This window comes from Pimephales promelas, chromosome 24, assembly GCF_988280905.1.
Source record: "Pimephales promelas chromosome 24, fPimPro1.hap1.1, whole genome shotgun sequence".
Taxonomy (NCBI): domain Eukaryota; kingdom Metazoa; phylum Chordata; class Actinopteri; order Cypriniformes; family Leuciscidae; genus Pimephales; species Pimephales promelas.
In genome coordinates, this window is record NC_142792.1 from 8,265,281 (window position 1) to 8,285,475 (window position 20,195).

Here is a 20,195-nt window from a genome sequence, read left to right on the forward strand (position 1 = left end):
TTGTATATATTTATTTATTCACTTAGTTCTCATGTTATAATTTTGGCAGCTTTCTTCATTCAAAGAAGAATATTCTACATGTTGCCACCGTTCTTACAAATTGGCCAAAGCTTAAAATAAAATTACCAGCCAACTAGAGTAGGTTTTATTTACTCGGCAAAGGCAGTTTTGACTTTCTTTTGGCACATTTTGGACCCCATAGGGAATGCCATTGTGAACCACAAAGTTTTCCCATTTCAAGATTTCCATGGGATGTTAAGAATTGTATCAGACTGTATGTCAAATGTAATGAAACACTTCAGATGCAAAACAGCGGATGGAACAGTAGACCTACATATTTTAATGAATAATTCACATGTAATTCAGTCATTCCCTTTGGCATTTCAGCTGTTTCTTTGGTTAATTTACATTTCATTCACTGCATGACCTCATAATCAAATTAGACTGCTAGAACAAATGGATATGTTCATAAAGATTTGAAAGAAAGAAAATGTGTTAAAGGGTGGAAATGGATGCAAAAACTTAACTAGGGCTGCCTGATATATCACATATTCACAATACTTTTTCTAGCAATACGAGATATAGAAGACAAACTTCAGTGGGAAAAATGGTGTTAAAGATTGATAAGTTTCAATAATTTTTGTGAACTCCTATTCCATTTGTTTGCATCAGCATAAAATAATATTCAGTCTTCAATTGCCATTTTTTAATTAAACATACTATATTTACTATATTATATTTTTAAAAACACTAGCGAACCTGATTTTTAATATATTATAAATCTATATTTTACTATATTTATCTCTTGCCATACGAGAGACTGTCTTTCCACACACACATGGACACACAGGCCACTGTGCTGCAGTGATACAATTTACTGGCACGCAAGTATACATAATATATTCTTCTTATGAATTAGTCAAATTTGTTTATTTCAGCTTAAAATGCACCATTATAGCATTGTTTTTGTGTTAGACAGGCGAAGAGGACCAAGATTAATAAAAATCACATATTGTATTTTCCAGCTATAGGAGTTCGTAAGAAATACACATGCCTGAAGGAGAGAATGTGATTGAGTAAAAGAGAGGCAAGAGCTAGGAGAAAAGCAGGGAAGAAAGCGAAGGAGAGGAAGTGTTGTCTGTGGAGGAGAGAATCAATCTAAAGGCTAACTCAATCCCTCAGCGTTATCTGGCTTGGTGGCGAGGGCCACGGGTCCAGATTGCAGATGATCTACATGCCTTTATGTAAGTGAAGCTAATCTGTCATGGCCTCAGGGAGCACTGGGGCTCCATCACTCTTACTCAGCCCAGCCAGTGTGGCCTCATAAACTACTACAGACTCTCGGCTAATGAAACACAGGCACAACACACAGCTGACAATCAGCTGAACAGCTTATCAATGTGTGTCAGATCGATAACACTATAGACAGAATCATAGATAGGACAGACAGACAGAAATGAACAGAAAGATAGAAGGATATATGGACAAATCAATACTGTATATGGATGGATGGATGAACAGAAGGATAGACAGACAGACGGATATACAGACAGATGGATGGATGGACGGACAAATGAACAGGAGGATAGATAGCAGACAGAAAAAAACAGACGGATACACAGACAGATGGATGGATGGACAGACGGACGAACGAACAGAAGGATAGACAGCAGACAGAAAAAGATAGATGGATTTACTGTATGAATGGATGAACGGACAAACAAATGGATGGATGGATGAATGGACTGAAAAACGAACAGATGGATGGATGGACAGATGAATGGATGGATAGAGGGATAGAGAATATGAGGACAATTGGATACTGAATATGGATGGACAAAAGAACAGAAGGATAGACAGACAGACAGCAGACAGACTGATGTATGGACAAATGGATTTATTGACAGATGAATGGACGCAAAAATAGATGGACAAACGAATGGATGGATGGATGGAAGGTAGACAGAAATGAAGAGAAGGATGAAAGAATATATGGACACATACTGCATTTGGATGGACGAATGAATTGATGGATGAACGCCTGAATAGATGGACGAACAAACAGATGGATAGATAGATGGTGGATAGACAGAAATTAACAGAAGGATTATGGACAAATGGATACTGCATATGGATGGAGAAAAAAATCGATGTATGGAAGAACGAACGGATAGATAGATAGATAGATAGATAGATAGATAGATAGATAGATAGATAGATAGATAGATAGATAGATAGATAGATAGATAGATAGATAGATAGATAGATAGATAGATAGATAGATAGATAGATAGATAGATAGATAGATAGATAGATAGATAGATATCAGGTATTAGGATAGCAGGTATTATTAAGCTTTTACTGCTTCTCAGTGAATACAAATCTAGTTGTGCTCCAGTTTCCCGACTGAATTTACCGAAGTTTCAATCTCACTCCACTCGCACCTCTCGGCTCATTCCCCATTCCGCAATTAATTCAGTCATTTATCCTCCATCCCAGTCAAGGGCACGGCCCGAGATCTCTTAATTAAAGAAGAAAGAGGGAGAAGAAAAAGAAAGTTCTCGGTCTTCAAACGAAGCTCTAACTGGCACGCGCTTTTATCTGATCATTTAAACTCTCTTAACCCCTCTTAATTAATCCCAAACACACACTTCTGACATCCAGCGCTTGATTAATGAAATTAGCTCAACGGAAGTCAAATAACATCAGCCTCGGACAGTGATAGCGTAACCCCAGGTGCAGCTTACGAGATCTGTACGCTTGTCTGAGGAACAACTGCGGCTGGGAATCGCAGATATGAGAAAGTGATGCAAGAGGCCTTTGCGCTGACGTAAAGCGAGCACTTTTACTTCTGACGGTTCAGGTTAAACCATGTCATCCAGAAATGTTCTTGGGTTTGCATTTTTTCTGCAAGATAACTTGAAAAAAGACATCCATATCTTACGTTTTTACAATTTAATAAAATATATTCTTAGTTTAGGACAGATACTGCACTTCATAATAAACAGGTGTGATGTCTTTCCGTTGTGTCACTGATCAGCTTTCATCAGCCCAAATCTTTTTTTTAAACTCAGGCCATAGGAAGCTCGTGATAGGCGGGATAGCGTCCGGTCACGTAGTGGTAAATCTGTAACAATATAAATTTTAGATTAAAATAACGTTCAGCTTCAATATGATGACAAAGCTTTGTCAAACGCAGCTACATTTAGCCTAATACATTAATAAAAGAGCTAATCTATATTCTATTCACCACAGGTGACCTGGGTCACGACGCCGCACTCCCTGAACAGTGTCTGTTTCCAGCCATAATGGATGCTAATTATCACGTTATCACATCTGAAGTCAGAATAGAGCAGCTTTGAGAGTGTGAAACGATGTTGGTGTAATTACCTGCCGCTCGATGTCAGCTAACAGGCTACTTGCTCCTAGTCTGAAAAGGTAAGGATTGAGCCACTCGTCTCCGAGCTCTTCCTTCATCAGAGTCAGCCACACTACAGACTCCTGTGCCGTACGGATGCCTCCTGCGGGCTTGAAACCCACCTGAGGACCAACAAATGACCAGTCAAACAGGCTGGATGATTCCAGAGAAAGAAGGTGATGTAGGTCCTTTACCTTATGACCTGTCCTCAAGTAGTAGTCACGGATGGCTCGCACCATTACTATGGCAATGGGGTAAGTGGCATTGACTGACTCCTTCCCGGTAGAAGTTTTGATGAAGTCCGATCCTAGAGGTTCGAAAATACAAAGCCTTTTGACAAGTGGCATGAAGTATGGTCCACTCTAATCCTCATTCAGACAGAGAAAAGACAACTTAGACCATTATTTTAATTTCTAAAGTTTATATTGATATTTTGGAGGGCATGAAGTAAAAAAATTCAGGTTGATATATATATATATATATATGTATATGTATATATATATATAAGGTATGTTTGTGTGTGTGTATATATATATATATGTATATATATATATATATATATATATATTCATTATAAATATTGGAATCCATTTTGTACAAATTATCGAAAAAGTCATGTGGTGCAACCAACATGCAAATAAATTAAAATCAATAAACTAAATATTGACAAAGGACAATAAGTCTCTTAAAATATCAGATACTTTTTATGTACCTTTTTATGGCAAAATAATTTTTAGTTAAGGTTGTTAAATGTCATCTCGAGTGACTCCCCAAAAACAATGGTATTTATGAATTGATAATTCATGATAATTGTTAATGTTTTTAAAAATCTTTTTGAAAATGACGAAAATTATTAAAGGACCGTTTACACCGCGGAAGGGGATTACGATAACAATAAAGATAAAGTAAAAAAAAAATCTACATTTAAAAGAATAGAGGAAGCCACACCACGACTATAACAATAACAACACAGAAAGAAGAACAATATTGTTAGTCACTTTCAAAATGATTTTTTCCCAGCTGATGAATGATAAAACAATCGACAGCCAATCAGAATCCATCCTGCATTAAAGAGCTGAAACAGAACGATATCATCCGCTGATGTGGACGCTATAGCTATCATTTTTGGTGTGAACAGGCCTTAAGATGTGTACACTTATTCACAATTATTCAAGGTGCAAGGAAGATATGCTTTTAATTTTTACTCAATGGTTACACCACATGACATTTAGAGTCATCAAGCTAAAACCTCTCTTGAAATTATAAATCCAAGAGTTTCAAAAGCAAATGAAGCACATTTGAATGTGATCTGCATATTTCAGGTCACACCGCTTAGTATTTTAATTCTTCATCAATAAAAGCCCAAATGACACTTTTTTTGGCACAGACTGACATATCAAAGTTCACTTCTTCAAAATAGAAAGCCCAGCACTTTTTTTAGCACCTCCATTCAGGCACTTCAGCGAGGCGTCGGATTCTGAACCCCGACAGGACATTAGTCGCGAGGCCAGGGGAGGCTAGACAAGAACATATGGTCCCGTCGGCAGGGCTCAGAGGGTGTGCGTTCCTTCATCAATAAGAGCTTTCATTTCTCCCTTCCTCTCCTTCATAGCCAATTACGGTTTATCAGCGTTCCGATAAAAATAGAAGATAAAATGACGCTTCTAATGGATGAACCACAAACTGTGGACCAGCTCTAACCCCCAGCACCCGAGTCCCGCCTGCCCTTCCTCATGTCTAATGACTGTTCATTACCGCACAGAACAAGATGAACATTTTACAGTTCATTAAAGATACGTTCTATGTGTTTTTCCCACCCCTTCCCCTTTCCTCCGACACTCTTTCACTCTATTGCTCACCCTCTCCCTCAAACCGACATAATCCTTGAGATTCGTTCTGGGGAGTCTTAATTACACGATAATGGATAACGGTTATTAAACGCGGGCGACAGTAATGAAGCTCTATTCATTTGCGGCGGAGCGGGGGGACACTGCCGGAGAGCGTGGGAGTAAAATAGCTCCGGCGTCGCAGATTAATAGGTGAAATTATCATTCAATTTCAGAAACCTCATACGCAATTCATAGGAACAAGGGGAGATTAAGGAATGAGCGCGGCGACAAAAGCAATGCATTTTAATAACGATCCCTATCAGAGCCGCTGACAATTGGGTACAGTAATCGGCTTAATGTGCAATGGCTATTTAAGCATACAGTCACTGGCCTGCTCTCTCTGTGTGTGTGTGTGTGTGTGTGTGTGTGTGTGTGACATCTGGATGTTGAGTGCTAAAAGGATGAGCAATGGCGCCACACTCTGGACAAAAGATCAAACTTGCTTAAGGCAAGCATCACTGTTGGTATTGACCATACAAGGGGGTCAGATTTAGCTGGTTTAGCTGCACACAGACACTAAAAAGTGTGCATTCTTCTGAGGCCCTATCCCAAATGGCACCCTAAACGCTTGTGGTCTTCCTACGAGTCTGCACTTTCATTACGTAACGCTGCTTTGACTACTCAGGAAGAAGTCTGCTGCGGAGATCGCTTTAGTACAGACTCGGTAAAGTCAAGTGTGTATCGGGAACGCATCGAGGGCGCTCGTGAACACCCTTCTGACACCTAAATTGACAAATTGGACACCCTACAGTCTCATGAACTTAACTGACACATTCACACGGCAGCCTTTGTAAGTCCACAAGACTGAAAGTGCATTTGAAGTGTGACAAGGCCTGACAAGGGTAGAAAAATTCAACAATACATTTTATTATGTTTCTAAATTGAATTAAATGTTTCCTCTGAGATCTATGCTTAATGTCCTCACCTGCCATCATGGACACCAAGCTGGCCTTGTAGACGTTTGTGAAGTTTCCCAGCTCTCCAACTGCCAGGATGGTCTTCATATGGGCGTCTTCACAGGCCTCTCTGAACTGCCGGATCTCATCGTAGAGGGCTGAGGAGATCATTTAACAACGGCAGACAAAAATCAACTGTCATCCATTTGTAAGTTCACCAACTATCAAAGTAGAACTGAAGAAAAACAGTTTGTGTCCTTTTATATAAAGAAGTGTGATGGTTATGGCATTGTCAGCTGTTCAGTTTGGAAGATAGCAGCTTAAAGAGGACCTATTATGCCAAAGTCTTGATATTGTTTTTGGGTCAAAAAACACCTTAATTTTCACATATTTTACAGTATTTTGTTGCAGTACCTCTCAGTAACACTCTGTTCAGTTCCTGTCTCTATGAAGCCCCTCCTTCCGAGAAGCTCAATGTGCTCTGATCAGTGTGTTGTGATTGGTCACCCACTTAGCGTTTCAGAAATGTCACGAATGTTTCAACAAATTACTACAATTCGCAAACTACCAACTATAACAAACTACTACAATAACGCAATTCAACCAGGCTTTTTGTGTGTGCAAAGCTTGGGACGGGAATTGTTTAAATGAGGAATGTGACGTGTACGTTCCCAGAAGAAAACTCAAGACTACAAATCAAGATGTTTCAGGGGGATCAGAAACAGTGCTTGCTGATATGGAGAATAACTCTTGTTTGGAGTGGACTTTGTATCTTTGTAGACCTTTTTCATGCTCAAAAAGCAACTCACAAGCATAATTAGGACCCCTTTAAACCAACAGAAAACAATCTGGTTTAAGAATTATTTTTTTGGTAGGAACTGTATCTGCATTCCCTTTGTACCCTGGTTACACACACCTGCCCATTGTCCAGTGAGCGCTAAAGTCCGGTTTATGACAATATCAATCTCTGTGGCACCATCCTTCACAGCCATCCGGACCTCCTCGAGACGGGTCTTCAATGGCGTCTGTCCAGCAGGGAAACCAGTGGCCACTGAAGCAAAGAGAATGAGATGAGGTGAGACAATGCAGTTGCACCCTCTCTGGGATGATGTCTATAGAAGGATTGAAATGTGTTTTAAGATAAGCCGTTTTAAATGTCTTACCAGATGCCACAGGAAGACTAGAGTTTGCCGCCTTCAGAGACTTTACAGCATCAGCCACCCGTGATGGGTACACACAGACAGCTGCAGTTGTGATTCCTGGAATCACACACACACACACACACACACACACACACACACACACACACACACACACACACACACACACACACACACACACACACACACACACACACACACACACACACACACACACACACACACAGTGTTTAAAGTAAAAGAAATCTATCATTCATTTCATGCAAGGACTACATTTGAATACATATATAAAAGTAATACAGCGTAAAAATACAAAGAAAACACTTAAAGTTCGGTTAACATCTAATGTTTTTTTGTGTTACAATTTTTTTTATTCAGTAAAAGGTTGAATTTAAGTTGTTACAGTCACTGATCCCTTCAGCCAGTAAATTTCAGTGAAAAGAGCTTTATCTCCCTCTTGTGGGCAGATATACAGTGACACGCTTATGTTACTTCAACGGAAAACCATAATAAAATATAATATAACATATAACAAAATAATTAACATTTATAAACATTAATAAAATAAAATACAATACTAAATACAAAACAAAGTTTGAGATCTTTCTCTTATTCTCGCCAAGGCTGCATTTATTTGATTAAACATATAACAAATATTATATTGTGAAATTTTATACAATTTAAAATAAATATTTTTTTTCTATTTTAGTACATTTAAAATGTAATTTATTCCTGGGATGGCAAAAATGCATTTTCAGCAGCATTGTCACATGATCCTTGAAATATGCAGATGTTTACCTTTATGTTTTATACAGTGTATATATATATATATATATATATATATATATATATATATATATAAAGTATATATATATATATATATATACAGTGTATATATATATATATATAAATAAATAAATGTTGAAAACAGATGTGCTGCTTAATATTTTTGTGTAAACGGTGGTAAAATAATTTCAACATTTGTCTTTTTCAAATGTCTAATGTCACTTTAATGTCAATTTAATGCATCCTTGCTAAATAAATGTATTTATTTATCTCAAAAAAGTACAATCCTAATGACCGCAAACGTTTGACCAGTAGTTTATTATAATAAAAAATTAAGGTATTAAATATCACGTAGTGCTTAACAATGCCCTTCAGCCCTAACTTATTCGCGATACAGCACAGCCTCTCGTACTTTATTGCTTACTTATAAAATATATTAAAGATAAATTTACAGACAAGAAAAAAGAAAAAAAAAAGAAAACCATCTAGCACTTTGGGAACAATAATGAGTTTAAGACTTTTTATATTTGTCATTAAGCCATCATTAAATATACTAGTAATCTGTATGGATCCAACTTTCTGGAGTAATTAGTCAATTACTATGATCTAAAGTGCTTCTAACAGTAATTTGTTAACAGTAATGGTAGTAAGCTTATTTTATACTGCAAACTGCAATATGAGTGACAGAAGATATAAGTGCACGACACCAACGGGGATGATGTGACAAAAACATGTATATGCGGACAACGGCACCTTTGTCATGCATGTCCATGCTCTTCAGCAGATCGTGACGGATGGGCTGTGTGGCCTTCATACAGAGTCGATGGACATTGGAAGGTGTGTCGTCACCAGCGAGGGTCGTCAGATCAATGCACGTGACAGCCTTCAGCAACCAGGCAGCCTACAATATCAATGCAGGTCAATAAAGATGGCATCAAGCAGTAGGAGTGAGCATGTAACATAAATATTGTAAACAGTTTACCTGCCACTGTTTTTTGGCCACTTTGTGTCCCTGGATCTGCTGGGCTCTTTTTAGAACAGCCTGGGTGTTGACTCTGACTTTTGACACCCATTCCAGATCTAAAATAAGGCAAGAGTAAATGATTATTTCATTTTAATATCAGTGTAGTCTGGTGGTCTTCCCTCTGCTCAACTTGTGTCATGAGACACATGGGTCATGTGAAATTCATTAAGGGCATTTTGTCTAGAGTTTAGATTCAACTGTATATAGGGAAAAACGAAAGAAAACCAGAATTACCCTTAAGATTAACCAGAAACTCTTAATATATTAACTACACAGGCCGTATGAAGGTTGAATTGTGGAGTTTTAACTGGTCAGATTGAGTTAAAGATTAACCACACACAATATACGTTGCACTTTACATGATGTTCAACGTACAGCTTAAGTTATACCACAATGCCTGTTGCTCATTAGTAGCTTGCAAAGAACTTTAACGTTAATCTCTGTCTTGTGTTCTTTTTAACTAACGTTAAATGCCTGTCCTATCACGTGAAAAAGTAGCGGAATTAATTTTAATTAATAAAAAAAATAACCAACTTACCAAGATGCATTCCAGGATTTCTTGCGGACATGGTGAAATATAACTCACTAGATGAAATTAACTTTTAAAAATAGGGTTGATTTGAAAAGTAAGTTACAGTAAAAGAAAGCTCTGCACACTGACAGCTTTCACTGCGCGTCTTCCGGGATTGCTCGTCACTGATTCGATATCGCAGAACACTTCGAGCCAATCATTTCACCGCTACGCAAGGCGTAGAGTGATGACGTTTTTTCTATGTCACTAAACATTTATAAAAAAAAATAAATAAAATAAAAAAAAAAACATGTAGCAGAGGGGTCTTTATCGGTATATTAAAATAGAAATAATCGACTTATTTTGAACAAAAGTATAGGGTCTCTTTCACAAGTGAGTAGCCTATCTGAGATGTTTTTTTTTTCCTTGACACGGACGGTAAAGTAGAAATATCCACAAAAATACACAAAAAGCACTCGATGTTTTCATTAACTTTAGGGGTATTTTAAATGTATCTACATACAATATATTAAAAGAGATGAAAGCTGCCCATTAGATTTGAGAAACAAGTTGGTAGGATGACATTTAAGATGAGAAACAGGAGAGCATGTGAGCTTGAATGAACTGTGCTTTATTATATGAGGTGCTATGGATTAGATGATGTGATGTTCAACCATCATACTGAGCTTTTGAAATAAACTCAGGTTTAAAATAAAAAGCGAAATAATGCCAAAAATGACAACATCCAGTCAAACTTCAAATGGATTTTGTATTGAGCTGTGACGGTTTTTAAAGTATCCTGAATTGTGAAGTCTAGAGTCAAACATTTGCTTCAGCCCCAAAAGATACAAACGCCGTGATTCATATTATAAACGTGAACATTTTTTAAAAACTGCATAACATGTTTGTACCTTTTTTTTACAAGTTTGCCAGGAAAGATAAATACATAAAAGTAATTTAAAAATGATATGGTAATTTACAAGAATGAGTTATAACTTTCATTACAAATCTGATCTACCCACTTCAGTTTCAGATCTAAGCCTTCTTTTACTCAATTGTTATGATTTAAGAATTATACTTTTCAAAGGATGTCTAACAGAAATAAGAACTCACATCTCTTGCACAAAGCCATAATATACTGCAAGATATCGTTATCCTCAAGGGTGAAACTAGAAAATTACTCATAATTATGTAAAACGCTAATTCAGGTTTATCCAAATCCTCTAGTCCTAGCCAAATAACATGAACATTTGGACTGATTTAGTTCTTTCCACTTTAGCATGTTGGGTCTGAGAATGACCCCTCTAAGGCTTTTCAAAATGAGAATCAGAATCGTCTCGGAAGAGCTGTCGGCCTTGGGTTTTGGAGCTGGGACTCGTAATGGACAGAAGATTCAGCCTTGAGCTGCACAAAGGAGACTCTTCTGGAATGGTTATCTGAAGCAAGAGGAGATCACAGAATGTTAAGCACTTCATCCTAAAACACTCCGTATATGACTTTAATTTCCAATAATATGTTGTCTATGGATGGAGTTCCAATTTTGCAAATTTAGATCCTAAATTAATTTAGAATCACAAATATTAATATCTGGCACATTCATCACATATTTCTTTTTTCTGCACATACAAGAAGACTTTAATAATTAAACTTCAAAATAAAAGTTTTAGTAGTAGAGAGAGGAGAGGGGGAAGAGACTGAAGGGAAGGAAATGCAGATAAGACAATACTGAGGTGTGATCTACTCAGTGTGATTGTGTCTTGGAAGAGGGTGCTAATTTTGCAAGACAGAGTTCAAATGTTAATTTCCAGAAAAGTCTTTTGTTTTCTTAGAGAACCCCTCTGTGGGTCCAGAAATCTTGACACCAGCACGTTTTTCATAATGCCATTGCACCAATAAAGCTTTGAGTTCTGGTGTGACATCTTAATGATCAAATATCCAGTAAAATTGTTTTGTGATCTGTTACAAAATAGCACATTGTTTGCCAATCATTTCTAAATGTTCTAGTGTATACGTTACCTTTGGTAGTTTAGTCGGCGTACTGCAGATGTCCGCAGAAGTCAGCCGTTTAGAGCCCCTGCTGCTTTCATTTGGGGATGAGCTGATAGTCTCTAACGTTGCATCTTCAACCTGATTGGATAATTCGGACACATGTTCATTCTTCACCATGCTTGGCTCATCACAACCATCCATGGGTGACCAAGTGTAGGTTTGAGTGAATGTCATGTCATCTTGTAAAGAGATATTGGATGTTTGATGGTTGTGTCCATTTTCTTCCTTGTAGAGGTGTCGAAAACATGAAGGTTTTGTGCTGGAGAACGACTGGGGGCGGCTGTGGCAATGTGACACAAAGGGTGTGGACTGTGAAGGCCCGAAACTGTGGTTCACAGGGGTCTCTACTTGACTCTGACTGCAGGCAGACTGAGTCAAAGTGTCTTCAGGACATTGTTTGGCAACTGTTGTTTTGATGAACGAGCACAATCGTGTGTTACGTGGGGTGATCCTTTTCTTGATGGCTCCTTCTATTTCGCTCTCTGAACCCACCACATACACACGCTTCTGACCGCGTGTCACTGCAGTGTACACATGCTGCCAGTTTTGAGCAATGCTGTCTCCAAGAACGTACACAATAGTTTCCGCCTCTGAGCCCTGAAGTGAGAAAACAAATAAGCAATTTGCATGAATCAGAGACAAACAGGGCCGTAGATGAACAAAGAGCATCACTACCTGAAAGGTGTGGATGGTTCTTGCCCAAGCATGCCGCAGTTTACACTCTCTCTGTAGTTCCCTGTAGTCACACATCACCACGCGCCCATTTACATCATCTAGTGTCAGGTAGCGGTACGTTTTCTTACGTTTTCCTTCCCCAACCTCATCCGTCACATCCTGTGTACAATTACAAGGACAAGTTAAACCAACTCAGGTTATTATCACTCAAAACTAAGCATTTTGAATTTAAAAGCATAAAAATAATTTTGAGATGATCAATAAATGCAGAAATAAATCTCCAGTACATCTTTAATAAAGAAAATTTCCCCATTGCACAGGCGCTCTTTCTTCTCCTTCGTCTGTTCATCTTGTGTCTGTCTATCGCCATTATCACGTGAAACTCCGACAGTCACACCTCTCTTCTCCTCTGGGTCTGAGACATAGCCATTCTTAGTGCAGCAAACTTTATCCATTTTTTGAAAGTTCAATTTCTGTTTGGAAGTCCTGAAATTAAATGCACTTAATATTAAAACATACACTGTAAAAAATATTGATGGTTTAACTTAAAAAAAGTAAGTAAGCTGGTTGCCTTAAAATTTTAAGTTCATTGAACTGGAAAAAGTGAGTTAATACAATGAAGGAGATTAATTTAACCATCAGAAACTCAAAATTACATGTTATCTCAACTAAATAAATTATTTAAGTTGATTTGACAAAGGAAAAAAATGTTGTGATTACTACACTGTAAAAAAATATTGTTGGTTTAACTTAAAAAAAGTAAGTAACCTGGGTTGCCTTAAAATTTTAAGTTGATTGAACTGGGAAAAGTGAGTTAATACAATGAAGTAGATTGATTTAATCATCAGAAACTCAAAATGATAAGTTATTTCAACTAAATAAATTATTATAAAGTTGATTTGACAAAAGAAAATATGTTGTGATAACAAATCTTGAAAATATTTTTTACAGTGATATGGAAGTGGTATAAAGTGGAATACAAATGTATTTGTAAGAAAACTAACTTTGTGGTATGCTGAGAATAATGGCTGCAGCAAAGCTCATTAATCAACTCACAGTCTTTCCTGTGAACAAAAGAAACAAATTTAGCAAAGATTAACATCTCAGCAAAGAGCGACAAAGTTTAATCTGTCTTACTTCCTGAAAGCCACAAATTGTGAAGATGTATCACTTTCCAATCCAGGGGCTTCCTTAAGTAAGAATTTAACAGCATCCTGGAGGCCTGAGCAGCAAAAGAAATGTGTTGTTATTGCTCAAAATCAGATATATACCATTTTGATGAATGACAGTAATTGCAGTTAGTGTCTCAACACTGCATTAGATTTGTAATTAGGTATTTTATTTCTAATTTACCATATTGGCATTGGCCTATATATTCATTTTTAATGTTCTCATTATCGGTCCATTCATTTTTAGCTGATACATAATGGATTATTTCCTTCAGCTGAGACACTTAAGATAGATACTACTGTTCACACCCTAATGGTTTTGAATTGCTTGAAATATGATTGAAATCATTTAAAAAAAGAAAAATATATTCTATAATATAGGCTACATAAAATTATAATGAGAACACCATTATAATTGTGTGTTTGGGACATGGATTTTAATGGTGAGACTTTAATTTTTTTTTAATTAGGTCCTCAATTTTGATTTATCTGCCAATATATCAGTTATCACCTTTCAAATAAAGAATTATAGGTTATCGGCATCGGCCAAAATTGTCATATCGGTGTGCCAAAAAGTTGCACTGAGGTTCTTAAGGGGGAGTAAAATGTATTGAATGTGGCTGTGTATCAAATGAGTCACAGACAACAGGAAGTGTATTTTCAGGAAAACCTGCAGTACAATAGACACACAGGAGCCCACACAAATGTCTTGAAGACGAACCAGTGATTGGTTTTCATTTGATCAGTGTGTTTCTTTTGTTATTCGGATTGTCTAGGCCTTCAGCTTAACAGCTTTACTACAGATGCAAAGAACACAATTCTTCACTTCCTGGCTTATATTATACTGTACAAGTCTTGTTAACTGAATAAAGCCATTTAAAGTACATTTCTTTGAAAGAAAATGACACATTTTCCACATAATTCATAACTACTCACTTACCAAAAGAATAATTTTCCTCACTGACTTTGACCAATATGAACCTTTTGTCAGATGACACTGTGGAGGGTTTTGACATTTTTATGGAGGCATCAAACTCCAGAGGACTGTAAAGCCTTTTTTTACCCATCTCTGAGATGCTGAAATAAAATAAAAGCATTATGGTTAATTCACTGTCATTAGAATTGAGCACCATTAACATTTGTAAAAAAAAATCCATATTTGTACATGAAAACATGTACACACAGCCAACAAACCAATAAGGAACCAAAGCTAAGAAGTTACTCAATTTTCTAAAAGCTCATCAAACAATACAGAGTACAAGCTATGTGCTCACAGTCCAGCGTTTCTGACGATGAGCTCAGACTCGGCACGATGGTTGGTCTTCATCTCAATGGCCCAACGGACCTTGTTGAGGACTTCAAACAGATCGTGCAGTGTGTTTCCAGGTTCAATGCTGGGCAGCTGCCTCACATCTCCTGCAGACACAAAATAAATGTTTTTGGTTTTAATATTAAAACAACAAGTACTTTAACTGCAAAAAGTCACTGATAAATACATTGCAAATACACATGAAATGATAAACTATTATGCATGCAATGTCTACCCAAAATGATGAACTTCTGGAGGTCTGCATGTTTGGTAAGCATGCTGAGAATGGAGTGAAGGATCTGAACAGACACCAGGCTCCCTTCATCGACCACCAGTACCCGCACCTTCGAGAACTTCCAATGCTTAGGATTTCCACTGGGATCCTTTTCTGTATTCATGAAACTCCATAAAATCTGAAGAAAGGGAGGAGTGGTTGACCATGTAAATAAGGTATCAATAGCAACTGAGACATCTATATATACTCAAATTGGGATGAACAATTTGTGTAAAATATTAATTTATTGGACATATTGGAAAACAGAGACAATCAACACTGACAAAGCTGTAATTTAATGTTAATTAACTGTAATGTAAAGTATGAAATATTATGCAATGCATTGTGAAGTTATGTAAATATTGTTTAAGCCATGTAATGTTATGTTACGGAATATTATGTAAAGTTCTACAATGCTTAAGAAATATTCTGAAATGTGAAGTCATGAAATGTTATGTGATGTTTAAAGTCATGCAATGCAACGAAAACTGTAAAGCTGTCATGTTTACGTTATTATGTTATGTAAAGTTGTGAAATTGAATGTTATGAAATGCCTGCAGCAAAGTAGTGTAGTGTCAAATTGTTGTTTAAGTTATGTAACGTTATGATAGGTTATGTAGTGTAAAGTTGTGAAATCTATTAAGTTTCAAAGTTACGTTATGAAACGTTATATAGTGTTATCTCATGAAATCTCATGAAATGGCGTATGTATGACGCGCCAATTCGTTTTTCGCCAATTTCCATTTTCCCAAATTCGCCAATTTCCATTTTTGGCATGCTATCAACACGCATAATCGCTTTTCAGAGTGTTTATGATTGCCATTGACTTAACGTTACATCATTGTATATATAAATATGTGACTTACCCCCAACCCCATCCCTAAACCTACCCGTCACTGGGGTTAATACCATTTATGAGTGTTCCCTTACAATCCTAGGGGAAAAAAAATAATCGCTCCCCAGATGTAGATCAACATTTTGCTTCGTTTCGCTCGGATATTTAACGGCATGTACATACGTACACACGCAATCACTCAGACATTTAACTGTGTAGACATACACGCGGATAGCACAAATGCGCATAGATAACACGCCACTTCACTTGAAAGTGAAGTGTACGTTTACGCAAAAGTCATGTTGTACATTATGTTGTGAAATATTATGGTGTAAAATTATGTTTAAGTTATGCAGCATTACATTATGAAATGTAGTATAATGTTATGTGAACTATACCTGGTGCATAGTATAAGCAGTGAAGCCGGTTCTCTTAGTAAGAAGTGAAGAAGCTCTCCCAGTAGGAGCAGTTAGAAGAACTTCCACAGGCTTTTCATCACTGTCACTCGCCTCACTTTCTTCTTTCTCCTCGTGTACGTCTGACAGCAGCCCATTACTGGACCCCTGGGAGTCATTCTGAAAGTCTTCACAGGCCTTCAACACCTCTTCCCTGTCACTTGTCTGTTGCTCCATGGCCGCCTTAAACACCAGGCTGACCACTGTAGTCTTTCCACAACCTCCCTTCCCACTGATCACGGTTACTGGGTTGGTGCATATCATTTCTGCTGCTCGCACCTGATCGGGGTCCAACTCTATAGTAGACGGATCAACATCCATGTAGGTGGAGTCATCCGAGTCGTCCGAGTCTGAAGTGTGACTTTCCTCTTTAATAGTGAGCTTTGTAATTTCAAAGGACTGAGGAGAATCACAACGTTTTCCCGTTCCTCCATTGTGGACCACGCTTGAAGTATCAGGCTGGGCAACATCAAGAAGCATCTCTTCACACACGGCCCCCTGAACAATGTCATTTTGGGCTGCTGAAATGGATATTTTTGCATCAGCCTTAGATTTCCTTGGATTAGCCATACTGCGTTTTTCACAAGCTTTTGCTCTTAATCGATCCAGCTGCGCTTCACGAAGAACCTTCCTCACATCCAAGTGGATCCTCCAGGGTTCTCCCTCAACCAAGCTCCTCAAGCATTCGGCAATGCCTTTCTCATAGCCGAAGAGGTTCCTAAGCGCCACCTTTTCGACCTCCCTAATCAGCACCCCCTGATTCTCAAGAAAATGCAAAGCAGTCCAGGCACCCTCATCTCCGGTCTCAGCCAATATCTTATCCAGCAACATCTCCCGGTCGGCATACGTGCTGCCAGTGACTCTGCAGTGTCTTTTCAGTTCCGCATACAAGAGCAAGGAGTCACGCTGGAGCACGGGGATACTAGAGAATAAATTACAGCTTTTGAAGGCCTCCAACTTTGCTTCACACCGGATGAGACGTAATTCTTTAAACATAATCTGTGGAAAAAATTCATTAAAGAATATCAAATAGTGAAGGAAATAATGTGAACTTTAGATTTAGAAACCAAACAACAAGTGTCCTGGGAAGCAATCTTACATGGCTGAAGCCCAACTTCCATACATCAGTCTTAATGAGCTCCTCAAGTTTGCCCAAGACATTTGTATTGTTCTGCTCTTGTGCAGTAGGGTCATCTTTTTCAGAATTATCTCTGATTATCTCCATAAACTGACCCGGCAGCAATGTTGGCAAGTATTTCATGATTCCAGGGTACAAGCTGGCGACTCTCACGTGTGTCCAAGCGACTGTGTTTAAAGACAATTAACAAGAACAAGGTTTGTGATTATGATTTCGGTATAATTATTTGAATGACTTTTTTTTCATAATTATTATATGAGCAAAAAGTATAGTTTGGATTTAGAATAGGTTAAGGCTTAGGAAATTAACCAGCATTTTAGATGTTTTCTGTAGCTATGTTTCAATCCACCAATTTTAATTTTTAATATGATTTTTTTTCGGTATTTTGCACATTAATTCCAAAAATGCATTACTAATACGAAAAGACATACGCATAAACTACGAAGGAAACACATTAACGAATACACTTCACACTACCAAAGAAAAGTAATCATATCCTCCCCAAATTGCAAAAACGTCCATTTTTATTACAGATATTTTGCGCCATTTTCCCAGAAAGTTAAGTTGTTTTTTTCTTCTTGGAATAGAAATACTGCATTAGTCTCAAATGTTTTATGCTATATTCTAATTCTGCATCTAAGTTAAATTCACCACTTTGGATGGAAACATAGCTTGTGTCTTTGATTTACGATAAAACACATGCTAAATATAATATTCTGCCAAAAATCACTTCAAAAGCAACTCTGATATCGTTTTATGTGTTAAGCATATTATACAATTAGACATGGTTTACATTTTCCAACCTGAGCAATTGACATTTCCCTTGAGCTCTACAGCCACAGCTTCCTTTTCAGGTGATGAATCTTCAAACTCCTGCAGGACGTCCAGCAAATTGACAAGCTCAACATGTCTGTCATTGGGCAACCACTCCATGAACATTTTAATGAAGTCAAGTTGTGCTTTGCATGCTTTAAGAAAAAGAGACACAAGTCCCTCTGATCTCAGATTGGTGCGGAGGCTGTAGGAGGGATAGCCTTTGAGAAAAGCTTTGTGCTGGCCTTGACGAACTGTGCAGGTTACTTTCCACCAGGGGTCACAGAGGAGAAAACGGCCCTCAACCCGGTACATCTTTTCACCGACCATGAATGACACTGCAAAAGAAATAAGACATGCATGAAATATCAATAGTTCGGTTCATAAACAAAGACGAGCCTATATGTCTATAAACAAAACTTCCACAAGAAGGTTAACTGTAAAATTAAGCTTTATGTCTCCCGTAGGAGTGAGAAACAATGGCTAGTTGATTTTAATTGAAACAGTGTAAACTGTAAAACTTTGACATGGTGTGAACTGTACTAAACATGATTGTTTTTACTAACAACAATGTAATCTATAAATATAGGCTTAACTTTTAACAGTAACAGTCAATCGTACTTGTAACAGTCAATCGTAAACAGGCTTACTTTGTAACTTTTAACAATTAAAGTTAAATCTTGCTTCATATGGGTAAGTGGTTCAAAATTTAAAATGATATAGCTTATGCATGATCATTTTAATTTAAAACTCAATTACAATTTAAGAAAATAAATTACAATTTAAGAAAACAATGCTTGAAGTTGGAAAAATGTCCTACAAGAAAAACAAACAAACAAAAAAAATCTAATATTAAGACCAATAATTTCAGTTTTCAGTGACCCTATGTAAAACGTCATGTATCATGACACTTTGTTTCATACCACAATGCAAAATACAAACATGACCGCTTTCTTACTTACAAACTTGTAAAATGAAAACATGGTTACTTGTAGCAATGTTAAGTGAAAAAAATGTTATTATGTTTACTGAACACATAACTATGTTTACTTGTTGAGTGCGTCTGCTGTTATTCCAAACAAATTTACATCTGCTAACTTTGTTTTCATAATACCAAAGGAAACAAGTTTGGTAAAATATAATGTTGTTTTACCTTCTTTTGACGCTGGCACGGATGATTTAAATAAGTTTGCCCCAGATGAGACAGAGTCCATCTCTTTCATGTCAAGAAATTCAGGCTGTATTTCCTGATCGTCTTCATCTTCACTTACTGAAACATCATCTTGGTTTGACTGGACAACCTCTTGTTCTGGTAAAATGTAACCAATTATGGTTTTTAATCCGGCGGAGGGACTTTGCCGCGCCATGTTTACTGCAGCCCGTTTTAAGATTTCAACAGTTCGCGAGCGCGGTTCAATTTTTGACTCGTGACCTCATGACAGTAAACATGATAGGCAACCAGCACACCAAAATAAAAGTCCGTTCAGTTTATGCACTGCTTCCGGTCAATGGAAGCACTAGTAAAGGGAACCGTCACACCTGATTAGATACTACATCATTTATGTAAAACATTAACCTCAATTAAAATTAACCTAAATAAAATAAAAATAATTAAAGTATTGTATATAATGTTAAATATCACATGCTATTACATTCTCCATGCTTAAAATTATAAACAGAAACTGCCATCAAAAAAAGAATAATTTCTACAGTCAAAAGGTAGTATGTAAGTTTTAAGGGTCTAAAAATAGTTGTATTTTTTGTGCATCTTAAATATACTGTTAGATATAAATT

At 37.2% G+C, this 20,195-nt stretch overlaps 2 protein-coding genes across 2 annotated transcripts; both read right to left on the reverse strand.

The window, feature by feature from the left end:
• Nucleotides 1-2,940: 2,940 nt before the first annotated feature.
• On the reverse strand, nucleotides 2,941-9,874 carry dera (deoxyribose-phosphate aldolase (putative)). Its single transcript, XM_039668647.2, has 9 exons — nucleotides 9,712-9,874; nucleotides 9,132-9,229; nucleotides 8,903-9,050; nucleotides 7,367-7,462; nucleotides 7,120-7,254; nucleotides 6,233-6,361; nucleotides 3,613-3,725; nucleotides 3,391-3,540; nucleotides 2,941-3,127 (listed from the first exon to the last, which is right to left on the reverse strand). Exons 1-9 carry the CDS (start codon nucleotides 9,740-9,742, stop codon nucleotides 3,071-3,073), a joined length of 957 nt encoding a protein of 318 aa, XP_039524581.1. The 5' UTR covers nucleotides 9,743-9,874; the 3' UTR covers nucleotides 2,941-3,070.
• Nucleotides 9,875-10,294: 420 nt separating this feature from the next.
• On the reverse strand, nucleotides 10,295-19,903 carry helb (helicase (DNA) B). Its single transcript, XM_039668193.2, has 13 exons — nucleotides 19,555-19,903; nucleotides 18,392-18,739; nucleotides 17,550-17,755; nucleotides 16,394-17,449; nucleotides 15,122-15,299; nucleotides 14,852-14,993; nucleotides 14,518-14,654; nucleotides 13,546-13,630; nucleotides 13,413-13,472; nucleotides 12,696-12,894; nucleotides 12,409-12,567; nucleotides 11,701-12,330; nucleotides 10,295-11,120 (listed from the first exon to the last, which is right to left on the reverse strand). The coding sequence occupies exons 1-13, from the start codon at nucleotides 19,766-19,768 to the stop codon at nucleotides 10,989-10,991; spliced, it is 3,546 nt and encodes a 1,181-aa protein (XP_039524127.2). The 5' UTR covers nucleotides 19,769-19,903; the 3' UTR covers nucleotides 10,295-10,988.
• Between the last annotated feature and the right edge of the window lie 292 nt (nucleotides 19,904-20,195).